The 20,504-nt window shown below is 45.2% G+C and overlaps 1 protein-coding gene across 1 annotated transcript in view; it reads left to right on the top strand.

Annotated features, from left to right (window-relative positions):
* LOC124712373 overlaps positions 1 to 20,504 on the top strand; it is a 623,942-nt gene that overhangs the window by 569,446 nt on the left and 33,992 nt on the right. Inside the window, exon 6 of the mRNA XM_047242669.1 lies at positions 4,517 to 4,623. Within this exon, the coding sequence (XP_047098625.1) occupies positions 4,517 to 4,623 (107 nt within the window). The remainder of the gene's footprint in view (positions 1 to 4,516; positions 4,624 to 20,504) is intronic.

Below are 20,504 nucleotides of genomic sequence, written 5' to 3'. Positions count from 1 at the left end.
TGGCACTAGAGAGAGCTAGCTGTAGTGGGTAAAAACTATGGAGGAAGACTGGAATACATACAGCAAATTACTGAGGATGTAGGTTGCAGGTGCTCTCTGAGATGAACAGGTCGACACAGGAGAGGAATTCCTGGTGGGCTGCATCAAATCAGTCAGAAGACTGATGACAAAAAAAAAAAACTTGATACTGACACTGGCAAAATACCTACCTGTCCGGGGAATCCCAAGAGTTTCGATAGTTTGTTACTTTTGGTTATAACGTTCAATTTTTTGTGTTACAGCGTATTCGCTGTTGTTATTTTCATTTTTTATTAATTTTGGAGATGTATTAACATGGTTTGCTAATCGGCAGTTGCAGATGCTTTGCCTTCGTCTGCTCTTCTCCCTCTTGCAATTACTGATGAGATCTGACGGAAGTCTCTAGAGAAGAAACCGGTACAGCCGGCAGCAGTGCTATTGTTGTTATGCAAATGTTCTTTGGAACACTTAAGTGGATGTTTTATGGGGTACCGGAACCTCATTCCAGGCAACGGAAGTGCAGTCGTGCATCAGTTACGAGTATTGCTTTGCCCTGAAGCATTGCAGATGCTGTACGTGTCGTAAGCATAGACTGCGAGAGAATGTTTGTAAGGTGTGGCACGGAAGTGGGGCGGGGTTACGCCTGACATCGGTAGATGGCAAAGGCTTCGTTTTCACAGCGGCAGATGGCTTCATTGCATCGTAGCTCAGTTTATTAGCACGAAATATTTGTAAATTTTATACACAAAGCTTCCGCATGAATCGATCTTTCTGAAAACCAGATCAGAATCCCTAAATTAGTTGTTGAGGTTTTTGACAGATTACGAATGCAATGTAAGTTTGTAATTGCAAAAGAATGTTGTTTGTGTGATATAACTACAAATTAATAATTTTCTGATTTTTTCTTTTGCTTGTATTCTGAAACTTTGCTCCTTGTCAAATTTCATGATTCTAGGTCTACGAGAAGTACCATATAGGTTTTGATGATTGAGTTTGCGAGTATAAAAAAATGGCCGTATCTTTTAATTGCATTGACTTAGAAGCTTAAATTTTTTACACCGCCGAAGGATCGTAGACCTTAGTATATGACATAATTTCAGCTGGATACCTCTAACAGCTCCTGAGAAAAGGGGTCTTAACAGTCGGACAGATAAACAGACAAAGAGACAGACAATAAAGCGATCCCATGAGGGTTTCGTTTTTACCAACTGAGGTACTGAACCGTAAAAATGAGGAAAAATTGAAATGGGAAGCAAAAGTGGAAATTTTTCTGAAATAGATCAGTCAGAAACTCGTTCGCTACGTTAAAATAATGGAACATTGTTTTGGAAATCACTATGTCGCAAAGACAGGCTAACCATTTACCTCCTTTACCTAGGTAAGGACCCATCTACATTAGTATAAGAACATCAAATATAGAACGAAAGGGACTAGCTGCGCCCGCATCTCGTGGTCGTGCAGTAGCGTTCTCGCTTCCCACGCCCGGGTTCCCGGGTTCGATTCCCGGCGGGGTCAGGGATTTTCTCTGCCTCGTGATGGCTGGGTGTTGTGTGCTGTCCTTAGGTTAGTTAGGTTTAAGTAGTTCTAAGTTCTAGGGGACTGATGACCGTAGATGTTAAGTCCCATAGTGTTCAGAACCATTTGACTAGCTGCGGGCAAATGTTTAGAACAACACTATAACAGAGCATCCGTCATGAATGGCTTATAGGATGGTACACGAAAAAAAAACCGAGTCAAAAGTTAAAAATCAAGACACAGCGCTATATTTGGAAACAGCTGAGGACATCTACAGTTTTTCTAGTCACAGCACACTGCGGTACTAGGATTTGAATACTTCCAAGGTAACGCTAAAGACGCCATAGAAAAAATTAATAAAGCACGTGCGGCCTTGCTTCTATGAATATGATAGCGAAAGATGAGGGTTTAAGCTGCCGTCGACGACGAGGTCGGTAGAGATGGAATGCAAACTCTTGTGGCTAAAAAAATCGCCAGTGTCCTTCTCGAAAGAGCCATCCCGGCATTTGCCTCAAGTGATTTGGAGGGAAATCAGAGAAAACCTCAGTCTCGATGGGCGGACGGGGATTTGAATCGCTCTTTCGAATGCGAGTCTCGTGTCCGTCCTGCCACTGCGGCGTACTTCTCGACTGCAGTGAAAAATATCTAGCATCAAAGAAACATGTCACATACTACTTGATAAAACGAAACTTCCTGGCAGATTACACTATTTGCCGGACCTTTGCTTTTCACGGGCAAATGCTCTAGCGACTGAGCTATCCAAGCACGACTCACGATTCTTCTATTCGAAGAAACGTTCAGTATCTGTGAAAGACGGGCCCCTGAGAGGCAGTTGCTTACAAACAAATTAAAACACTAGAAAAGCACTTAGAGAGCTTTGCTAGAACAAGAGGCTGACACGAGCCCTTACCAGGACTTAAAGTAACACTAGTTTATCCAGTGACTGAAATTTATTCATAACTAAATACCTGATTTCAAGGAATGGTCCATGTTATAGACGCATACGTAGCAGTACTTTCTTATATGTACTGTGTGTCCCAAGAAGAGTCGCGCGGGCTAGCCGTGCGGTTTAGGGCGACATGTCACGGTTCGCGCGGCTCCCCCCGCCGGAGGTTCGAGTCCTCCCTCGGACATGGGTGTGTGTGTTGTCCTTAGCGTAAGTTACTTTAAGTTAAATTAAGTAGTGCGTAAGCCTAGGGACCGATGACCTCAGCCGTTTGGTCACATAGTCCTTACCACAATTTTTTTCCCAAGAAGAATGGTCGATGTTCGGGGGTATAAAGGAACGCTAATTTAAAGCAAAAACCTTCGTATGGACATGTGCCCTATCCCGAATGGATTCCCAAATAGGACACATTTGATGCTCATTTGTGTTTGGGCTAATGGCGCGTACGTATGTGTCTTACCCAGCCAGGCTATGACTTTTTATTATAGCCCAATATACCCAGTTGCTTTCAACTTATTTGCTCGGAATGTCTTTCTATCATTAAGCCAGCCTGTTGAACGCGCAGTTGTCCATGATGCGCTGCGAGTGAAGTTGTGCGAGGGACTGAGAATGTATCAGAGAGAACGAACGGTTGTGTTTGTACACGCATTGCCTAAAATGCCGCACATCTGTACTAATGAAGAATATGAAGCTATGGTGTATGTTTACGGCTTCTGGGATGGTAGTGCTACTGTTGCTGTCGAAGAACACCGTCGACACTAGCCGACACGTCTATTTCCTTTTGCGTGGAAAATGGTTACGGATAAATAAAAAATACTTATTTACTTCGTAAATTTTGATTCGCTAAAACTAAAACTCTCCCTCTCTCCCTATAGAGTGGGATCAACATTTGTAAAACTGTAATTCCTCTCTCTAATTTATCCGTAACCATTTTCCACGCAAAAATTAGAACATGGATTTTCTTGAATTACAGCGCCAACTACCAAGAATCAAAACAAATGTTTAGTTTTTTATGTAGAATCTGATTCTGCAATAAAAAAAATGGGGGTTCCCATTTGAAATTTTAAAGTTGCCTCCCGCCCAACCCCCAGGGGGCGGGTGTGGCAGGCTAATTTTAGCACCAGCAGATGTCCCCATTGAAAATAATCGACTTTGGATTCTACACATTTTTTCGTGTGAAGCTTATTTTTCGAGTTATTCTGGTTTGTCAAATTAAAATTTACACACTGTATAAAAGTTATCCTCATTGGTGTACATGTCTGCACGCAACGAAGCAGAAATGAGTGGCCTGCAGTGCAGAAAAGTAAACAGACAAACGTGTTGACATTCTGACACAGCGTAGCACGAGAGCTCTGCTTGGCGGTGTTTGCACCGATAATGCCGTTTCCGGTCACCGTGCTATCACATTCTACGACATTTGTCGAATTTTTTACGACAGGCTTCAACGTCAACATTAACAAACGCTATATCACTGTAACTGTTCCCTCAAGAGCTATCGAATTCAGTTATAAAAAGTATGAGGTTCCATTTTAAAAAATGTACTTACTTCAATATCTCCATCGATACCAGCATTAGAAACATTAACCAAACAGAAGCAACGTGTCCCTCGACGCTGCAACAATTTCCGAAAAGCGCGTTTCGTTATGTGCAACCGTTCATGAAATAAAATGGGTGATACATCTTACGTGGAGATAAATTAAGCCGGCCGCTGTGGCCGAGCGGTTCTAGGCGTTTCAGTCCGAAACCACGCTGCTACTACGGTCACAGGTTCGAATCCTGCCTCGGGCATGGATGTGTGTGATGTCCTTAGGTTTAAGTAGTTCTAAGTCTAGGGGACTGATGACCTCACATGTTAAGTCCCATAGTGCTTAGAGCCATTTGAACCATTTGAAGATAAATTAACAAGGTGATTACCCCCAGATTCGAAGTCTGGAACCGCTTCAGCTGTCAGACGTATGTCCTCCGCACTTTCGATTTTTAAACATCAGACGGCAGAATAATGTGAATTGAAACCTGTGAACACTGGTCCTGTTGCAGATACTACGACGAGACGGAGCGTGATGCGCCTCTGACACCGCTGCGGCCAGCCTCGCAACCCAACCACAACCCAGTCCAGCGGCTTCCAGACCCTCCCGCCGTGGCTGGTAAGTCGCTCTTAACCCCCGCTACGAAAGGCACGACTCTACTGTAATTTGAGTACGAGCAGGACGTCCCAGGCGAGTACATGGCTTGTGACATAATTCTGTTCAACTCACCGTGCTTGTCATAAATCCGAGGACAATCTTTTCGGGATCGATTGCTTCAGATGTGAACAGGCTTGATCTCATAACTTAAATTCTACATAACACACTGCCTCGAAAAAAACTGAAGCATCCAGAAGAACACGAAATGGAACTTCACGGGTTGAGAGCGTACGTCATGTTATCGCATTGATTACAAAATCGAGTTCAATTTACAAAGAACTTGGTAATATGTGCCCACTTGTCAGTATGTGGTCGTACCCTTTACGGTGTGGATGCACTCACTGATTCTGTTGGGAAGGGTGTCATAAAGCCGTGGTATCCTCTGCTGAGGCAAGATGACCCACGACTGCTGTAACTGGCCCTTGACATCCTAGATACTGCCACTGGGAAGGAGATGACGGTGCTTGTTCAGTGGCATCCCATAACATTGCGCTGGGGCCTCGGCTTTCAAGAGGATGACAGATGCAATCCGGCAAGTTTAGTTTTCCTAGGTGCATGGGATACATGAAGCCATCGAGGCTGTATTCGCATAACAGCAGTGGGAGCCAGACCAATGAGAGCAGCAGTATCACGGAACAAAAAAAAAAAGTAAAGCCGCCCCGACAGGCCACGGTCCTGCCGCTATCGAATTCCGGCACGTGCTGCTATACATTTCTACCCGGTCTAGTCACATTAATGTTCGATTTGCGATAACCACTCGCAGACGTCAGGTGGCAGCACTTGCACTGTAGCGTATACACGGTGGTCCATTGATAGTGACCGGGCCAAATATCTCACGAAATAAGCATCAAACGAAAAAACTGCAAAGAACGAAACTCGTCTAGCTTGAAGGGGGAAACCTGATGGCGCTATGGTTGGCCCGCTAGATGGCGCTGCCATAGGTCAAACGGATATCAACTACTCTTTTTTTTTTTAAGGAATCCCATTTTTTATTACATATTCGTGTAGTACGTAAAGAAATATGAATGTTTTAGTCGGACCACTTTTTTCGCTTTATGATAGATGGGACTGTCAGATACGTATAAGTACGTGGTATCACGTAACATTCCGCCTCCTCTGGGCTCCCTCTCCTCCCCCGCCCTCCTTCCGAGCGGATTTCCCCTCCTACTCCCCCTCCATCCCTTGTGCCTTCTTTCAGCGTCTCTGCGCTCCCTCCTGCCCTGTCTTCCCTTTTCCTCTCCCGCCCCATGTGTCTCCTGCCCCTTCGTGACCCCACGGTTGCCCCTCCTTTCTTCATCCCGCCGCTTCCCCAGCTGCCCCATGCTCTCCCCTTCTTTTCCATCCTCTCTGACCTTTCTCTCGGCAGGTCCCACCTGGTAGTTTTATTCTTCGTCGTGTGTGCTCCAAGTGGGTTTTAAGTGTGTTGTTTCGGAGTGTTTTTAATACTGTGGCCAACTTTTAACCTGTGCATGAGCATCCAGTGTCTTCTCTGTGTTATAAGAATTGCCAACTGTGTTTTTTTTTAACTTTCTGGTGACTTTTTTAACTGTCCCCCATGAACGTCTACATGTCCATGTCTTTTTACCTCCATTTTCTCCCCTTACTCTGTTTTATGTTCCCCTTTTTTATCTCCTTATGTACACTCCTGGAAATGGAAAAAAGAACACATTGACACCGGTGTGTCAGACCCACCATACTTGCTCCGGACACTGGTGAGAGGGCTGTACAAGCAATGATCACACGCACTGCACAGCGGACACACCAGGAACCGCGGTGTTGGCCGTCGAATGGCGCTAGCTGCGCAGCATTTGTGCACCGCCGCCGTCAGTGTCAGCCAGTTTGCCGTGGCATACGGAGCTCCATCGCAGTCTTTAACACTGGTAGCATGCCGCGACAGCGTGGACGTGAACCGTATGTGCAGTTGACGGACTTTGAGCGAGGGCGTATAGTGGGCATGCGGGAGGCCGGGTGGACGTACCGCCGAATTGCTCAACACGTGGGGCGTGAGGTCTCCACAGTACATCGATGTTGTCGCCAGTGGTCGGCGGAAGGTGCACGTGCCCGTCGACCTGGGACCGGACCGCAGCGACGCACGGATGCACGCCAAGACCGTAGGATCCTACGCAGTGCCGTAGGGGACCGCACCGCCACTTCCCAGCAAATTAGGGACACTGTTGCTCCTGAGGTATCGGCGAGGACCATTCGCAACCGTCTCCATGAAGCTGGGCTACGGTCCCGCACACCGTTAGGCCGTCTTCCGCTCACGCGCCAACATCGTGCAGCCCGCCTCCAGTGGTGTCGCGACAGGCGTAAATGGAGGGACGAATGGAGACGTGTCGTCTTCAGCGATGAGAGTCGCTTCTGCCTTGGTGCCAATGATGGTCGTATGCGTGTTTGGCGCCGTGCAGGACTGCATACGACCGAGGCACACAGGGCCAACACCCGGCATCATGGTGTGGGGAGCGATCTCCTACACTGGCCATACACCACTGGTGATCGTCGAGGGGACACTGAATAGTGCACGGTACATCCAAACCGTCATCGAACCCATCGTTCTACCATTCCTAGACCGGCAAGGGAACTTGCTGTTCCAACAGGACAATGCACGTCCGCATGTATCCCGTGCCACCCAACGTGCTCTAGACGGTGTAAGTCAACTACCCTGGCCAGCAAGATCTCCGGATCTGTCCCCCATTGAGCATGTTTGGGACTGGATGAAGCGTCGTCTCACGCGGTCTGCACGTCCAGCACGAACGCTGGTCCAGCTGAGGCGCCAGGTGGAAATGGCACGGCAAGCCGTTCCACAGGACTACATACAGCATCTCTACGATCTTCTCCATGGGAGAATAGCAGCCTGCATTGCTGCGAAAGGTGGATATACACTGTACTAGTGCCGACATTGTGCATGCTCTGTTGCCTGTGTCTATGTGCCTGTGGTTCTGTCAGTGTGATCATGTGATGTATCTGACCCCAGGAATGTGTCAATTAAGTTTCCCCTTCCTGGGACAATGAATTCACGGTGTTCTTATTTCAATTTCCAAGAGTGTATGTATTATTTTATTCTTGTCTTAGTTGTCATGTCACTCGGCTGAAGAGCGGCGGATTGTGCTGCTGACAGCCCTCCCCTGCCCATATAGGGCAGGGGAATGAAATCACAATAAAGAAAAACAAAAAAACAAAAAAAATAATAACATTCCGCTAGTGCGGACGGTATTTGCTTCGTGATACATTACCCGTGTTAAAATGGACCGTTTACCAATTTCGGAAAAGGTCGATATCTTGTTGATGTATTGCTATTGTGATCAAAATACTCAACGGGCGTGTGCTATGTATGCTACTCGGTTCTCTGCCTCGTGATGACTGGGTGTTGTGTGATGTCCTTAGGTTAGCTAGGTTTAAGTAGTTCTAAGTTCTAGGGGACTGATGACCATAGATGTTAAGTGCCATAGTGCTCAGAGCCATTTGAACATTTATGCTGCTCGGTATCCTGGACGACATCATCCAAGTGTCCGGACCGTTCGCCAGATAGTTACGTTATTTAAGGAAACAGGAAGTGTTCAGCCACATGTGAAACGCCAACCACGACCTACAACAAATGATGATGCCGAAGTAGGTGTTTTAGCTGCTGTCGCGGCTGATCCGCACATCAGTAGCAGACAAATTGCGCAAGAATCGGGAATCTCATAAACGCCGGTGTTGAGAACGCTACATCAACATCGATTGCACCCGTACCATATTTATGTGTACCAGGAATTGCATGGCGACGACTTTGAACGTCGTGTACAGTTCTGCCACTGGGCACAAGAGAAATTACGGGACGATGACAGATTTTTTGCACGCGTTCTATTTAGCGACGAAGCGTCATTCACCAACAGCGGTAACGTAAACCGGTATAATATGCACTATTGGGCAACGGAAAATCCACGATGGTTGCGACAAGTGGAACATCAACAACCTTGGCGGGTTAATGTATGGTGCGGCATTATGGGAGGAAGGATAATTGGCCCCCATTTCGTCGATGGCAATCTAAATGGTGCAATGTATGCTGATTTCCTAATTAATGTTCCACCGATGCTACTACAACATGTTTCACTACATAACAGAATGGCGATGTACTTCCAACATGATGGATGTGCGGCACGTAGCTGGCTTACGCTTGAAGCGGTATTGAATAGCATATTTCATGACAAATGGATTGGTCGTAGAAGCACCATACCATAGCTCGCACGTTCTCCGGGTCTGACGTCCCCGGATATCTTTCTGTGGGGAAATTTGAAGGATATTTGCCATCGTGATCCACCGACAACCACTGACAACATGCGTCAGCGCATTGTCAATGCATGTGCGAACATTACGGAAGGCGAACTACTCGTTGTTGACAGGAATGCCGTTACAAGTTTACGTACTACACGAATATGTAATAAAAATGCGGGTTCCTGTTTAAAAAACGCAGTTGATATCAGTTTGACCTATGGCGGGGCCAACTAGCGGGCCAACCATAGCGCCATCTGGTTTCCCCCTTCAAGCTAGACAAGTTTCGTCTTTGTAGTTTTTTCGTTTGACGCTTATTTCGTGAGATATTTGGCCCAGTCACGATCAAGGGACCATCCTGAATAACGCATGTCGAGGGACGCGGAAAACAGTGCAGTTGCTGTTGTGATGCAGAAACAGAGCGATTTATCTGAAGTTCAAGAGGAAATGGTCATTGGCTTTCGTGCCAAGGGTGGAAGAATTTCCGTAACGGCTAAATTTGTAAAAAATTCTCGTGTCGCCGTGGTTAAAGTATACCGTATGTGGCAAAATGGCGCTATCCAAAACAGGCGGCAAACTGTGTTGCACCATGAACCATAGATGACAGAGATGAGTGACAGCTGCAGAGATGTGTACGGACGAATAGTTGAGCAACTACTGAGCAACTGACTGCCCAGACGGATCAACGGGCTACCAGTGACCGTTCAGTGAATTTTGCTGCGTGTGGGCCTCTGCAGCAGGGGCCTGGTTCGTGCACCTACGCTGACTGCCGTTCATCAGCGAAGAAGGCTGGAATTTGCACTCCAGTACCGCAACTGCACGTCTACTGCACGGGGACAGGTGGCATTTCCAGATGACACATGGCATCTGGTGTGTACGGCGGGAAACATCTGGTTTTTTCAGATGAATCACGTTTTAAGCTCAATTGGACAGATGGTCGTTGGCGTGTACGGCCCTGCAACAATCATCGGAAAGATCCAGGCCGGAGGAGGGAGCGTTATGATCTGGAGAATGTTTTCATGGCGCTCCCTGGGCGATCTCGTCATTCAGTGCATCAACGCAAGTATGTATCTATCTTTGGGGATCATGCCCACCTATTCATGCAGTTTATCTGCCCTTAATAGCTCTCAGAAGCCTTCAAAGTCGATTTTATCGAGTGTTTTGGGGAACTGCGTCAAACTGCTTTAGCCTTCTCAGTATTGAGCTTAGGTTTTGTGAATAAAAAGTTTATATTGGTGCTCACTGCGTCATTCTGGAAAAAAATAAGACCGAAATACTAAATTAAAAATTGTTTGTGATTTACCAAATTTTGGGGCATATAGGCTGCATCAGGATTCAAATAAGGTTTTTACCCTAGTAATTATCTGTTTTCAAAGATTGCTTTGATGGATTTTATATATAAAATGACAAATGAAGTACGTAAATGTATTTATGTCGTTTTTATTATATCTGAAAACGTAAACACAAAATGATTTTTTTTACAGAAATGCATAATAAAAAAAAAGTTCCCAGTTCTTCTTTTCTGTCCGTCCCCGGTAGCTGAATGGTCAGCTTGACGGATTGTCAATCCTCTGGGCCCGGGTTCGATTCCCAGCTGGGTCGGGGAATTTTCTCCGCCCAGGGACTGGGTGTTGTGCTGTCCTCATCATCATCCTATCACCCTCATCGACTGCAGGTCGCCGAAGTGGCGTCAAATTGAAAGACCAGCACCCGGCGAACGGTCTGCCCGACGGGGGCCCTAACCATACATACCATTAAATAAATAAAATAAAGTTCTTCTTTTCTGTGAAACAGAGATCTATTTTGTATTTCATGTAATGTTCAAATATGAAACTCTTACTACATCAAGGCAACCCCCATCAGCAATAACTAATCTGTGTGTTAATCATCTCAGGCAGAGATGTGACACTGAAAATCCTTGCTGTTGGTGAAAGCACAGGCTTCAGTGAGTTCGGGCGTTTCCTCATTGAACATGCGTCATCTTTGTCATCGTCCCTTCTCTTCAGCTTCGCTCTCTTCTTACTGTTGCATTCTGTCTTCTGAATGTGAAACCCAGGCCGTATTGTTGTGGGGAAGTAAATACAATATTCATCCCAACTCCCTCTCAACATCCAAAAGTTACAAATAGGCAGCATTCCATCACACGATCCACTGTCTCCGTTCTATCCCAATGTCTCAGGAAGACTATGACGAGGAAGCTAACAAAGAACAGTTGCCACAAGTTATGAGTTTGAATCCAAAATTATTGTCAACATTCTCAGTAAAAGAACTGAAGAAGCATGCCAGATCCCTGCTACACCCAATGAACAACGTAGGTAGACCGAAAAGGAAATTGTGCAGGTTACCTTTTGTAGGAAAAATTTCTAACAAGATGAGCAAAATCTTAAAGGCAAAGAGTTTCTCCGTGTTTTTCTGTGTCCCGCAGACATTAGGTGGATGTTGCTTCAATTCAAAAGATAAATAACTGCCCATCAAGAGAAATGGGGCTTATAAGACGATCTGCAAAGAGTGTCAGCGCTGCTAGGTAGGACAGACTGGGAGATCAATCTGCACTGCGCTTAAAGTACACCATAGAAGCTAATTTAAAAAAAAGCCAGATTTATCCTTCGCCGAACATTGCTTAAACGAAAACGACAAATACTTAACACATGTAGCAGTCCTACACACAGAGGTAGTGGGTGGAAAGCTCATTGAATTAAGAGTATTAAAAATTTAAAAAAACATGGGGATATCCCACCATCTCCAATTGAATGAGCAGGCTCAGTACAATTATTCATACCTTTAAGACGATGTTACCTCTACAGAGCAGAATAAGCCTGAAAGTCATAAACAGAAAGTGGAAAAAGTTCTGTGCACACAGCTCTACTCCACTGTATATTATTCATAGTTATTGTAAAAGTTGTCCTAAAGAATGTTGTAGAAAATAAATATCAGTGTCAAAATTCTCAACAGAGACAACCGTTGTACTAGGGATATTCCGAAAGTAAGTTCCGTCTTTGTTTTTGAAAGAGAAGGTGGTACACCAGATGACACAGATAAAAGTCATATCAATCCACCCACACCTATTGCTGGTTCAGCGACGGAAGAGCCATCAGCGGAGTACGATGACGCTTTCGCAGAGCGCCGAAGAAGGGAGAGTAGCATCAGAACGGAGTGTCCGAGGTTATTCGAGCTTACACAACGACTACAGACGGACATGTACTAACAACATGGCCGCCAGTGGAATTGTGTGCTGGTATCCGGTATGTATGGACACATGGGGCTACTGTGTTCGCCATTCATGAACACCTATAGACCGTCTATGGTGAAGAGGTCATGTCTCGTCAAATGGTTGCTCACTGGTACTGTATGTAGGAGATGGAAGGTACAGTAGGAGATGGAAGGTACAGTATGTAGGATGAAGGTTGAAGTGGGCATTCGTCCACATTCACGAATGGATACAACATTGCTAGAGTGTATGCGACAACTCGTTGCATACAAGGAAACGAGTTTCTCCAGAGTCGTCTCTTCAAACTGATTGCACCCTACGACAAATGTCTGAGTGTCGGTGGCGATTATGTCAAAAAATAGTGCAAGGTGAATAGTTCATGATGCCACAGCATATTTGTTTTCAGCAATAAATTTTCCGCGTAAGAAACAGTGACGAACTTTACTTTTGGAACGTCTCTCGTAGTTTAAGTAAGGATTCGATGTGTTAAGAAGTTGACATGTTTATCTTTGTTTCGTTGCAATCTAGGTAGCACAGTAGCAGTAAAGTTTGTGGAACAAGTTAGTCAATTAATACAATACACAGTGTTTCACGAACAACCCACAGTCCGCCCCGATAGCTGAGTGGGCAGCGTGACGGATTGCCGTCCTACGGGCCCGGGCTCGATTCCCGGCTGGGTCGTGGATTTTCTTCACTCAGGGACTGGGTGTTGTGTTGTCTTCATCATCATTTCATCCTCATCTGGCGCGCAGGTCGCCCGATGTGGCGTCGAATGTAATAAAACTTGCCCCGTAAGGGGCTTCCCGGCCAATGACACCAAACGCTCATTTCCATTTTACCAACAACCCGCAGCTGAATCAGTTAAACAAATAGTCACTAATATAGCATATGCAAATTACTAAAAACAATCAGAAGATGCCTTTATTTCTCGAAAATATGTGATAAAGATAGTCACTATAGACACTCAAGACATTTGATAGTATTTGTCATATTAACATTGTTATTTCTTAAATAACCGTGATTTAAGAAGGTGCTATATTTGTAAAACAATGGTGTGATGTAAGAAAGGGCCTGGTGGCCTTAAATCAACTTAAATAAATAAATAAAAATATGGGAACATCGCGGGAGATGCATGTTTCAACAAAAATGTAGATGTTAGGCAAGCCTGCAAGTTGCGCTGTTGTATCTGACTACAACACTTGTACAATGTTCTCAGTAGTGTCAGTCGTGATCAGAAAAGTGTTCTGTGTACATTAAATGTATTCTTAGTTGCTGTAGAACAGAATGAAGACAATGAAAATTTGTGCCGGAGTGGGATCGGAACCCGGAGTTCCCGCTTATCGCGAGCGGTCGCCTCACGGCGACACCCAAGCTTCTATACGTCGTCAACCATGCATCTACAAACTGTACTCGTGCATCCATTATGTACGAGGATAAGTCAATTATTATCCGCAAAAAAGTTATAAAATTTTATTGTAGTCGAATAGGAAACTTACAAGAACATTATTTTTCGACATAGGCTCCTTGAGTTTCAACGCACCTGGTTCATCGTTGTACAAGCTCCCTGATGCCCTCATAAGAGAAGGTTCTCGGTTGAACTGCTAGCCAGGAATGCACCGCTTCTTTCACTGCTCCGTCCGAGGCAAATCGACGGCCCCTTAATGCATGTTTGAGTGGACCAAACAAGTGATAGTCAAAAGGGGCAAGATCGGGACTATATGGAGGATGATCCAGTATTTCAAACTTGAGTATCTGGAGCGTTTCAGCAGTATGGGCAGCAGTATGCGGACGGGCATTGTCGTGCAACAACACAACACCTTTTGACAGCAATCCTCGGCGTTTGCTTTGAATTGCAGGCTTTAGCCTCTCAGTAAGCATCTCACCGTAACGTACACTGTTTATTGTTGTGCCCCTTTCTCCATAATGTTCCAGTACTGGACCTTCTGCGCCCCAAAAACCGTAAGCATCAGTTTTCCTCCGGACGGTTGCGTCTTGAACTTTTTCCTGCACGGCGAATTTGGATGTTTGCATTCCACACTCTGCCGTTTACTCTCCGACTCGTAATGATGGATCCATGTTTCGTCACCAGTAATGATCCTGTCTAAGAAGTTGTCCCCTTCGTTACCATAGCGATCCAAATGTTTTTTGCAGATGTCCAAGCGCGCTTGTTTATACAACTGTGTGAGTTGTTTTGGGACCCATCTTGCACAAACTTTATGATGATTTAGTAGGCAGAACCGTGACTAATTTGCAGACGATGTGCCACTTCGTCAGTAGTTAATCGTCTGTCTAAGAGAATCATTTCACGTGAACGCTCAATGGTTTCATCATTTGTGGTGATAAACGGTCGTCCGGCTCCTTCATCGTGCGAAACACTTGTGCGACCATTTCGGAATTTTTCAATCCATTTGTAGACACTCTATTCTGACAAAACACTGTTACCGTACTGTACCGAAAGTCTTTGATTAATTTCGGCCCCTGATACGCCTTCCGACCACAAAAGACGGATCACTGAACGTTGCTCTTCTTTGGTGCAAATAGACAGCGGAGCAGCCATGATAAACAGCACGGTAGCGATAACGAAACTAACCTAGCAGCTTGAAAATTGCAGAGATATAACAACAAATAAACAAAGCATGCGTCATCGACGTAAAACAGCAGTACTGCCAAAATAAACAAAAATATAACTAAATTGCGGATGACAATTGACTTACTCTCGTATATTCCCATATAGGTGAGACGTTTTGCTTGAAAGTCTCTTATCCAGTGCAGGTGTGTCTAGTTATGAGTGCGCTATCTCAGAGCTAAGTGAATTCGATCGTGAGCAAATTGCTACTTCTCGTATGGTTGGTGCTTCCGTAACCAAAGGAGCCGAAGTATTTGGTGTTTCAAGAGGCACAGTATCAAAGATTTATAGTGCAGTGTGACGGGAAATAAGAGGCCTACAGCGGGAAAAGTCACTGCAGCGCTGACTGTCGTACTTGCAAATCTGGTCATCACCAAAACAACACGAAAGGAGCTCCATAAGCAGGGCGAGCTGAAATTCCAAAACAATTCATCAGTGATGCAAATGCCTGTAACAGGAAAACGTGGTGCTGAAGCCACAAAACCAGGACTACGGAGCAATGGAAGAAAGTCATTTGATCGGATGACTCGTATTGCGCTCTATTTCCAACTTTTGGCCGCGTTTACATCCAAACAGTGAAACATGGAGGGCGTTCGGTGAAGATTTGCACAGTCACAATGTGGCATTCCGCGGTTACTCTGCAAGCTTGCATTACTGCCAAGGCTTACGTGAACATTTTGGCTGATGAGTTGCATCCCATGGTACGAGGGTTGTACCAAAAGTAAGGTTCCCAATGAGCTATAGCCTTCAGTTGCTAGGCTAAATCCGACAACAGTGCCTTGTGCAGTGATTCCCCCACCCTCGAGCCCGCCCGTCGGCGATTCGCTACGTAGCTGAGTGTTGGTTGGGCAGCCGTCAGAGAGGGAAGTGTTGATCGCCGCTCCCGCCAAGTGCGAGGTTCGAGCAGTAATCCGGTTTCTCCACGCAAGAATGTTACTGCCTGTGGAGATTCATCGGCAGCTGACTGAGGTTTATGGTGAAGAGTGCATGTCCGTTCAGCACGTCCGCCAATGGTGCAGGGCTTTTGCTGAGGGTCACGTGGAAGTTCACGGTGAAGAACGGAGTGGAAGACCGCCGGTTTCGGATGCAATTGTCCAGAAAATCAACAGAGCTGCTCAAAAATCGGAGGGTAACTGTCCATGAACTTGTTGAACGCATTCCTGAATCTTCCGACGACACAATTCAAAGAACTTTAACAAAAACGTTGGGTTATCGTAAGGTGTGTGCTCGCTGGCTCCCCCAGATGCTGACTGAGGGACACAAGGAGCAACGCCTCGACTGTGCTCGCAAGTTTCTTCAACAATGTGAGGGAGCAGGCAACAAGGAGAAGTTGTTGGACTCTATCATCATGGGAGATTAAACGTGGGTGTTTCATTACACCCCCGAAACAAAAAGACAATCTCGTCAGTGGCGTCACTCCAGTTCACTGCCACCAAAGAAATTCAGACGAACACAGCCGGCAGGAAAGGTTATGGCGACAGTGTTTTGGGGTTGGAAGGGAGTACTCCTCGTCGATTTCATGCAATCTGGGACGGCAATTAACTTACACAGATATTGTGAAACATTGGTCAAACTCCAGCGAGCAATCCAGAATCGCCAGAGAGGACGACTGAAGGAGGAGTAGTGCTTCTTCACGACAACCCTCGACCCACATCGCTCTTCAGACAAAGAAGCTTTTGAAGAAATTTGTGTGGACTGTTATGCCCCATCCCCTGTACAGCCCGGACTTAGCCCCCAGCGATTACAACCTCTTCCACAAGCTAAAAGAACACTTAGGTGGCAAACGCTTCAAGAGCGATGATGAAGTTCGAGCAGAGGTCACACGCTTCCTCAGCGGGTTGGCGGGAGACTTCTTCGACTTAAGAATACAAAAGCTGGAGCACCGTCTTCAAAAGTGTGTCGAAAAAAATGGAGACTGTTGAAAAATCGAAAGAAATGTAAGCTTTTCAACAAATTATAAATTAATAACAATAAACAATGTTTTCTATTTGTAAAAAATATGGCAACCTCACTTTTGGTACAACCCTTGTACAATGTCTGTCACCTAATGGTGATGCTGTGTTTGAAGACGCCGAGGTTCTTGTTCGTCCAGCTCGCATCGTCTGGAACTGGTTTTGTGAGCACAAGGATGTATTGTTACATCTCCCCTGCCCACCAGTCAACTGATCTCAATTCATTAAGCCTTTGTGGTATACCTAGGAGAGAAGGGTTCATGATCGCTATCCAATTCTGTAATCGTTACCAAAACTTGCCATTCATTTGCGGGAAGAATGGAACAAGATACCCTTGAAAATCATTAAGGACTGTATTTATCCATTCCGAGACGACTGGAAGCTGTTTTGAATGACAACGGTTTTACTACACCATATTGGGCATGGTAATGTGTGGTGTTTCTCTTGTTTCCACATTTTTGTCTGCCTGTTGTATATGCTATGTAGGGACTGAGGAGGCAGAGAACGTAATCTCTGGGCACTGGCCTTGAAATACTTTGACTGCGAAGAGAGTTTAAGAGGGCCAGTCATTTATATCCCCTTGTTAGACTGACAAAAATGGCGGTGGATCCAACAGGTTATAGAGGGTGTTCCAAAAATAATGACCAGATTTTGGACGGTTGTTGAAACATGAAACGTGCCTTCAAGAACATGCATGTTGTGTGAATGGACGTGGTGTACAGTTTCAGAAAATCGCTGTCAGATATCAGTCGTCGCGTCTTCTCAGTTTACAGACAGTCAGAAATCAGATGGCGTCCACACAACAGAAAGCGTTTTGTGTGCTGCAGTTTGCAAAGAGTGAGTCACTGATCGCGGTCCAGCACGCCTGTCGTCAGCGTTTTGATACGAATCCGCTTGCACCCAAATACATTTGTCATTTGGATCGCCAAGTCGAAGAGACAGGATGCTTGTGTAAAGGGTCGACCTCGCATTTCTGATGACGTGGTGGAAAGAATTCGGCAAATGTTTGAGTGGAGTCCACGAAAGTCTACTCACCGCGCAAGCAGAGAACTACCAATCCCATATACGTCTGTCTGGCTAGTTTTTAGGGGTCATTTGGTCTATAAACCATACTGATTACAATTAGTGCAAACTCTTCGGGTTGGTGTTAGAGGGAAACGGGTTGACTTCAGCAATACTGTACTAGAGGGCATGGAAGACGATACATTTTTACAACGGTTAATTTTCAGTGATGAAGCAACATTTCATGTTAGCGGTAAAGTAAACCGACATAACGTGCGCATATCGGGGCTGCAGAACGCTCATTACATTATCGAGCTCGCAAAAGACTCAACTAAAGTGATGATTTTTTTGTGTGCCATTTGTAGTGAAAAATAGTACGGTCCCTTCTTTTTTCAGGAAAAAATAATGACTGGAATGGGCTACCTTCAAATGCTGCTGAACTGGCTTTTTTCACAACTCCGATAACTTCATTTCGAGCAGGATGGAGCTCCTCATGCTAGCAAAACAACATACCTCAATGAGACTTTGCCTCAACGCTCGACAGGGCGCAAGGGACCCCCAAACACAGCCCTGCATTCTTGTCCTCCAAGATCGCCAGACGTGACCCCATGCGATTTTTTCTTTTTTATGTCAATGAAATTGTGTCGTCTCCCCTTTAGCTCGTAGGATAGAAGAACTGAAGAACAGAATAACACCTGCCGTAACTTCTGTAAAAGCAGATGCATTGCTTAAAGTTTATAACGAATTTAGCTGTTGCTCAGATGTTGTTGGTGCTGCTGCTGGTGGACATATAATGCATTTCTAAAAGCATAACTAAAACTTTTAAGATTTTGTGGGTATTTTGCAATGTATCCCATGTTCGCAGTATGTTTTTATCAATAAATATGGAGTTTTGAAATCAGGTCATTCTACTTGAAATATCCTGTATTTCTGATACCATTTTTACTCTTTTAAGGTACAAATCATAAGCCAGATGTTTCCGATGAACTGCGATCGATGAGCAAAGTATCCAGAAAAAATGTAAAGCAAACGATTTTGTGTTAATCTTATATTATGCGTACCTATTTGTTGTTTACACAGGTATGCCCCAAATGATATAAATGTGAAGAAGTCAAAAATTTACTGTCGTATAGAATTCGTTTAATATAAGCAGAACACCGTGCTGTAGCAGAGAAAAGAAGGAAAGTGCTCCTACCAGAACACAAAAAAGGCGAATATGTTCCTCATCAAAAGTCTCTGACAGAAAACTGGGCAACGTGCAAGCTCAATCGTCATTCCCCCTTCCTCATTAAAGATTTTGTGGTGTGAACATATTGGCGCTTTTTTTGTTCCGAAAGAAAGTAGCGGAGAGAGAGTGACAGTTGAAGACAGAAGGCAGTGTCAATGTGAGAGAAACAGAGAAGAGACATGGTGGCAGAGAGAACGTAGAGGGAGATAGATGAAGACAATCGCAGTGGGAGCCAAAGAGAGAGGACGTATTGATGGTCGGTGAGAGACAGTGGCAGTAACGCAGAAAGAATGACGAAATGAGATAGAATCAGTGGGAGCAAAAGAGAGAAGTGACAGTGGAGATGAAAAATACAGATTAGTAGAGACGATACATTTGCTTGGGGGGGGGGGGGGGGTTGGACATTTCCACCAGACCAGCAAACGTTAACATACAGGTGAAGAGGACTCATTTTGGACAGAAATACAACCTTTGACAATAAAGTTCGTTGAATTGTCCTGTAATATTAAAGTAGATGAACTATGAACTACAGTTACCGTACTCTCCTTCGAAATAGTTGCCTCCCATAACTATGCACTTCTTAGCTCTGCGATACATCTCCTGGAAACTTTGCACGAAACCTTTCTTTTTTTGATGGTGTTCAAAAGCCGCGTCACGTGTCGTTGGCTGTCTGGAATATCGTCAAGTCTCTTTCCTTTCAAGGCGAGTTTGACCCGAGAGAATAGGAACAAGTATGGAGGATTGAGATCTGGCGGGTATGATGGATGTTCAAGTTGCACCACCCCCTTTTTTGGCCACGAACTATTTGACGATATTGGCTGTGTGTGGGCGAGCGTTGTCGTGAACAGAAAACCAGGAACCTTTTGTTCGTACTAGGGTTGTATGAGACGGGTCAAAATTTCAACGTATCACGCAGCGTTCAACGTCGTTCCCTCAGGTAGAAATTCCTTGTGCATAATGCCTTGACTATCGAAACAAGGTGATGACCATCTTTTTTGTGCGTGACTTTTCGGCTCTGACCTTTTTCCGACGAGGTGATGGTGGAGAATGCCATTCCATGCTTGGCCGTTTCGTTTCATGGTCGTACCGGAGACACCAGGTTCCATCCTCAGTGACAATACGGATCAATAAATTGGGTGTCACGTCCACCGTTTCGACAAAATCCTGTGAAGCCTCTAAACGTGCCTGCTTCTGATCGTCGGTCAAGTGATGTGGCACAAGACGACAACACGTTTTCCTGTTCGCTAACTCCTGGGTAAGGATTTGTCGCACGGATTCACGGTTCATCTGCAGTTCATCCGCTATCATGCGCACAGTTAGTCGACGGTCGTTCGTGATTAATGCCCTCAGTTCCCGCTACGGGGATTGTCAGAAACACTTTCCCGGCCTCGTCGAAAACGGGCGAACCACTCGTACACCCAATTCAGAGGCATGGCTTGGTCCCCATAAACACGTACCAGCATTGCATGCGTTTCTTTCGGTGTCTTGCCAAGCTTAAAACAATACTTTAAATTGATCCTTTGCTCGTTCATTGTCCTATTCTTACTTCAGAACCAACGCACAAAACAAGCACTT

Source organism: Schistocerca piceifrons, chromosome 8 (assembly GCF_021461385.2).
Source record: "Schistocerca piceifrons isolate TAMUIC-IGC-003096 chromosome 8, iqSchPice1.1, whole genome shotgun sequence".
Taxonomy (NCBI): Eukaryota; Metazoa; Arthropoda; class Insecta; order Orthoptera; family Acrididae; genus Schistocerca; species Schistocerca piceifrons.
The sequence above is the reverse complement of the archived record's forward strand: the minus strand, read 5'-3'. Positions and strand labels throughout refer to the sequence as shown.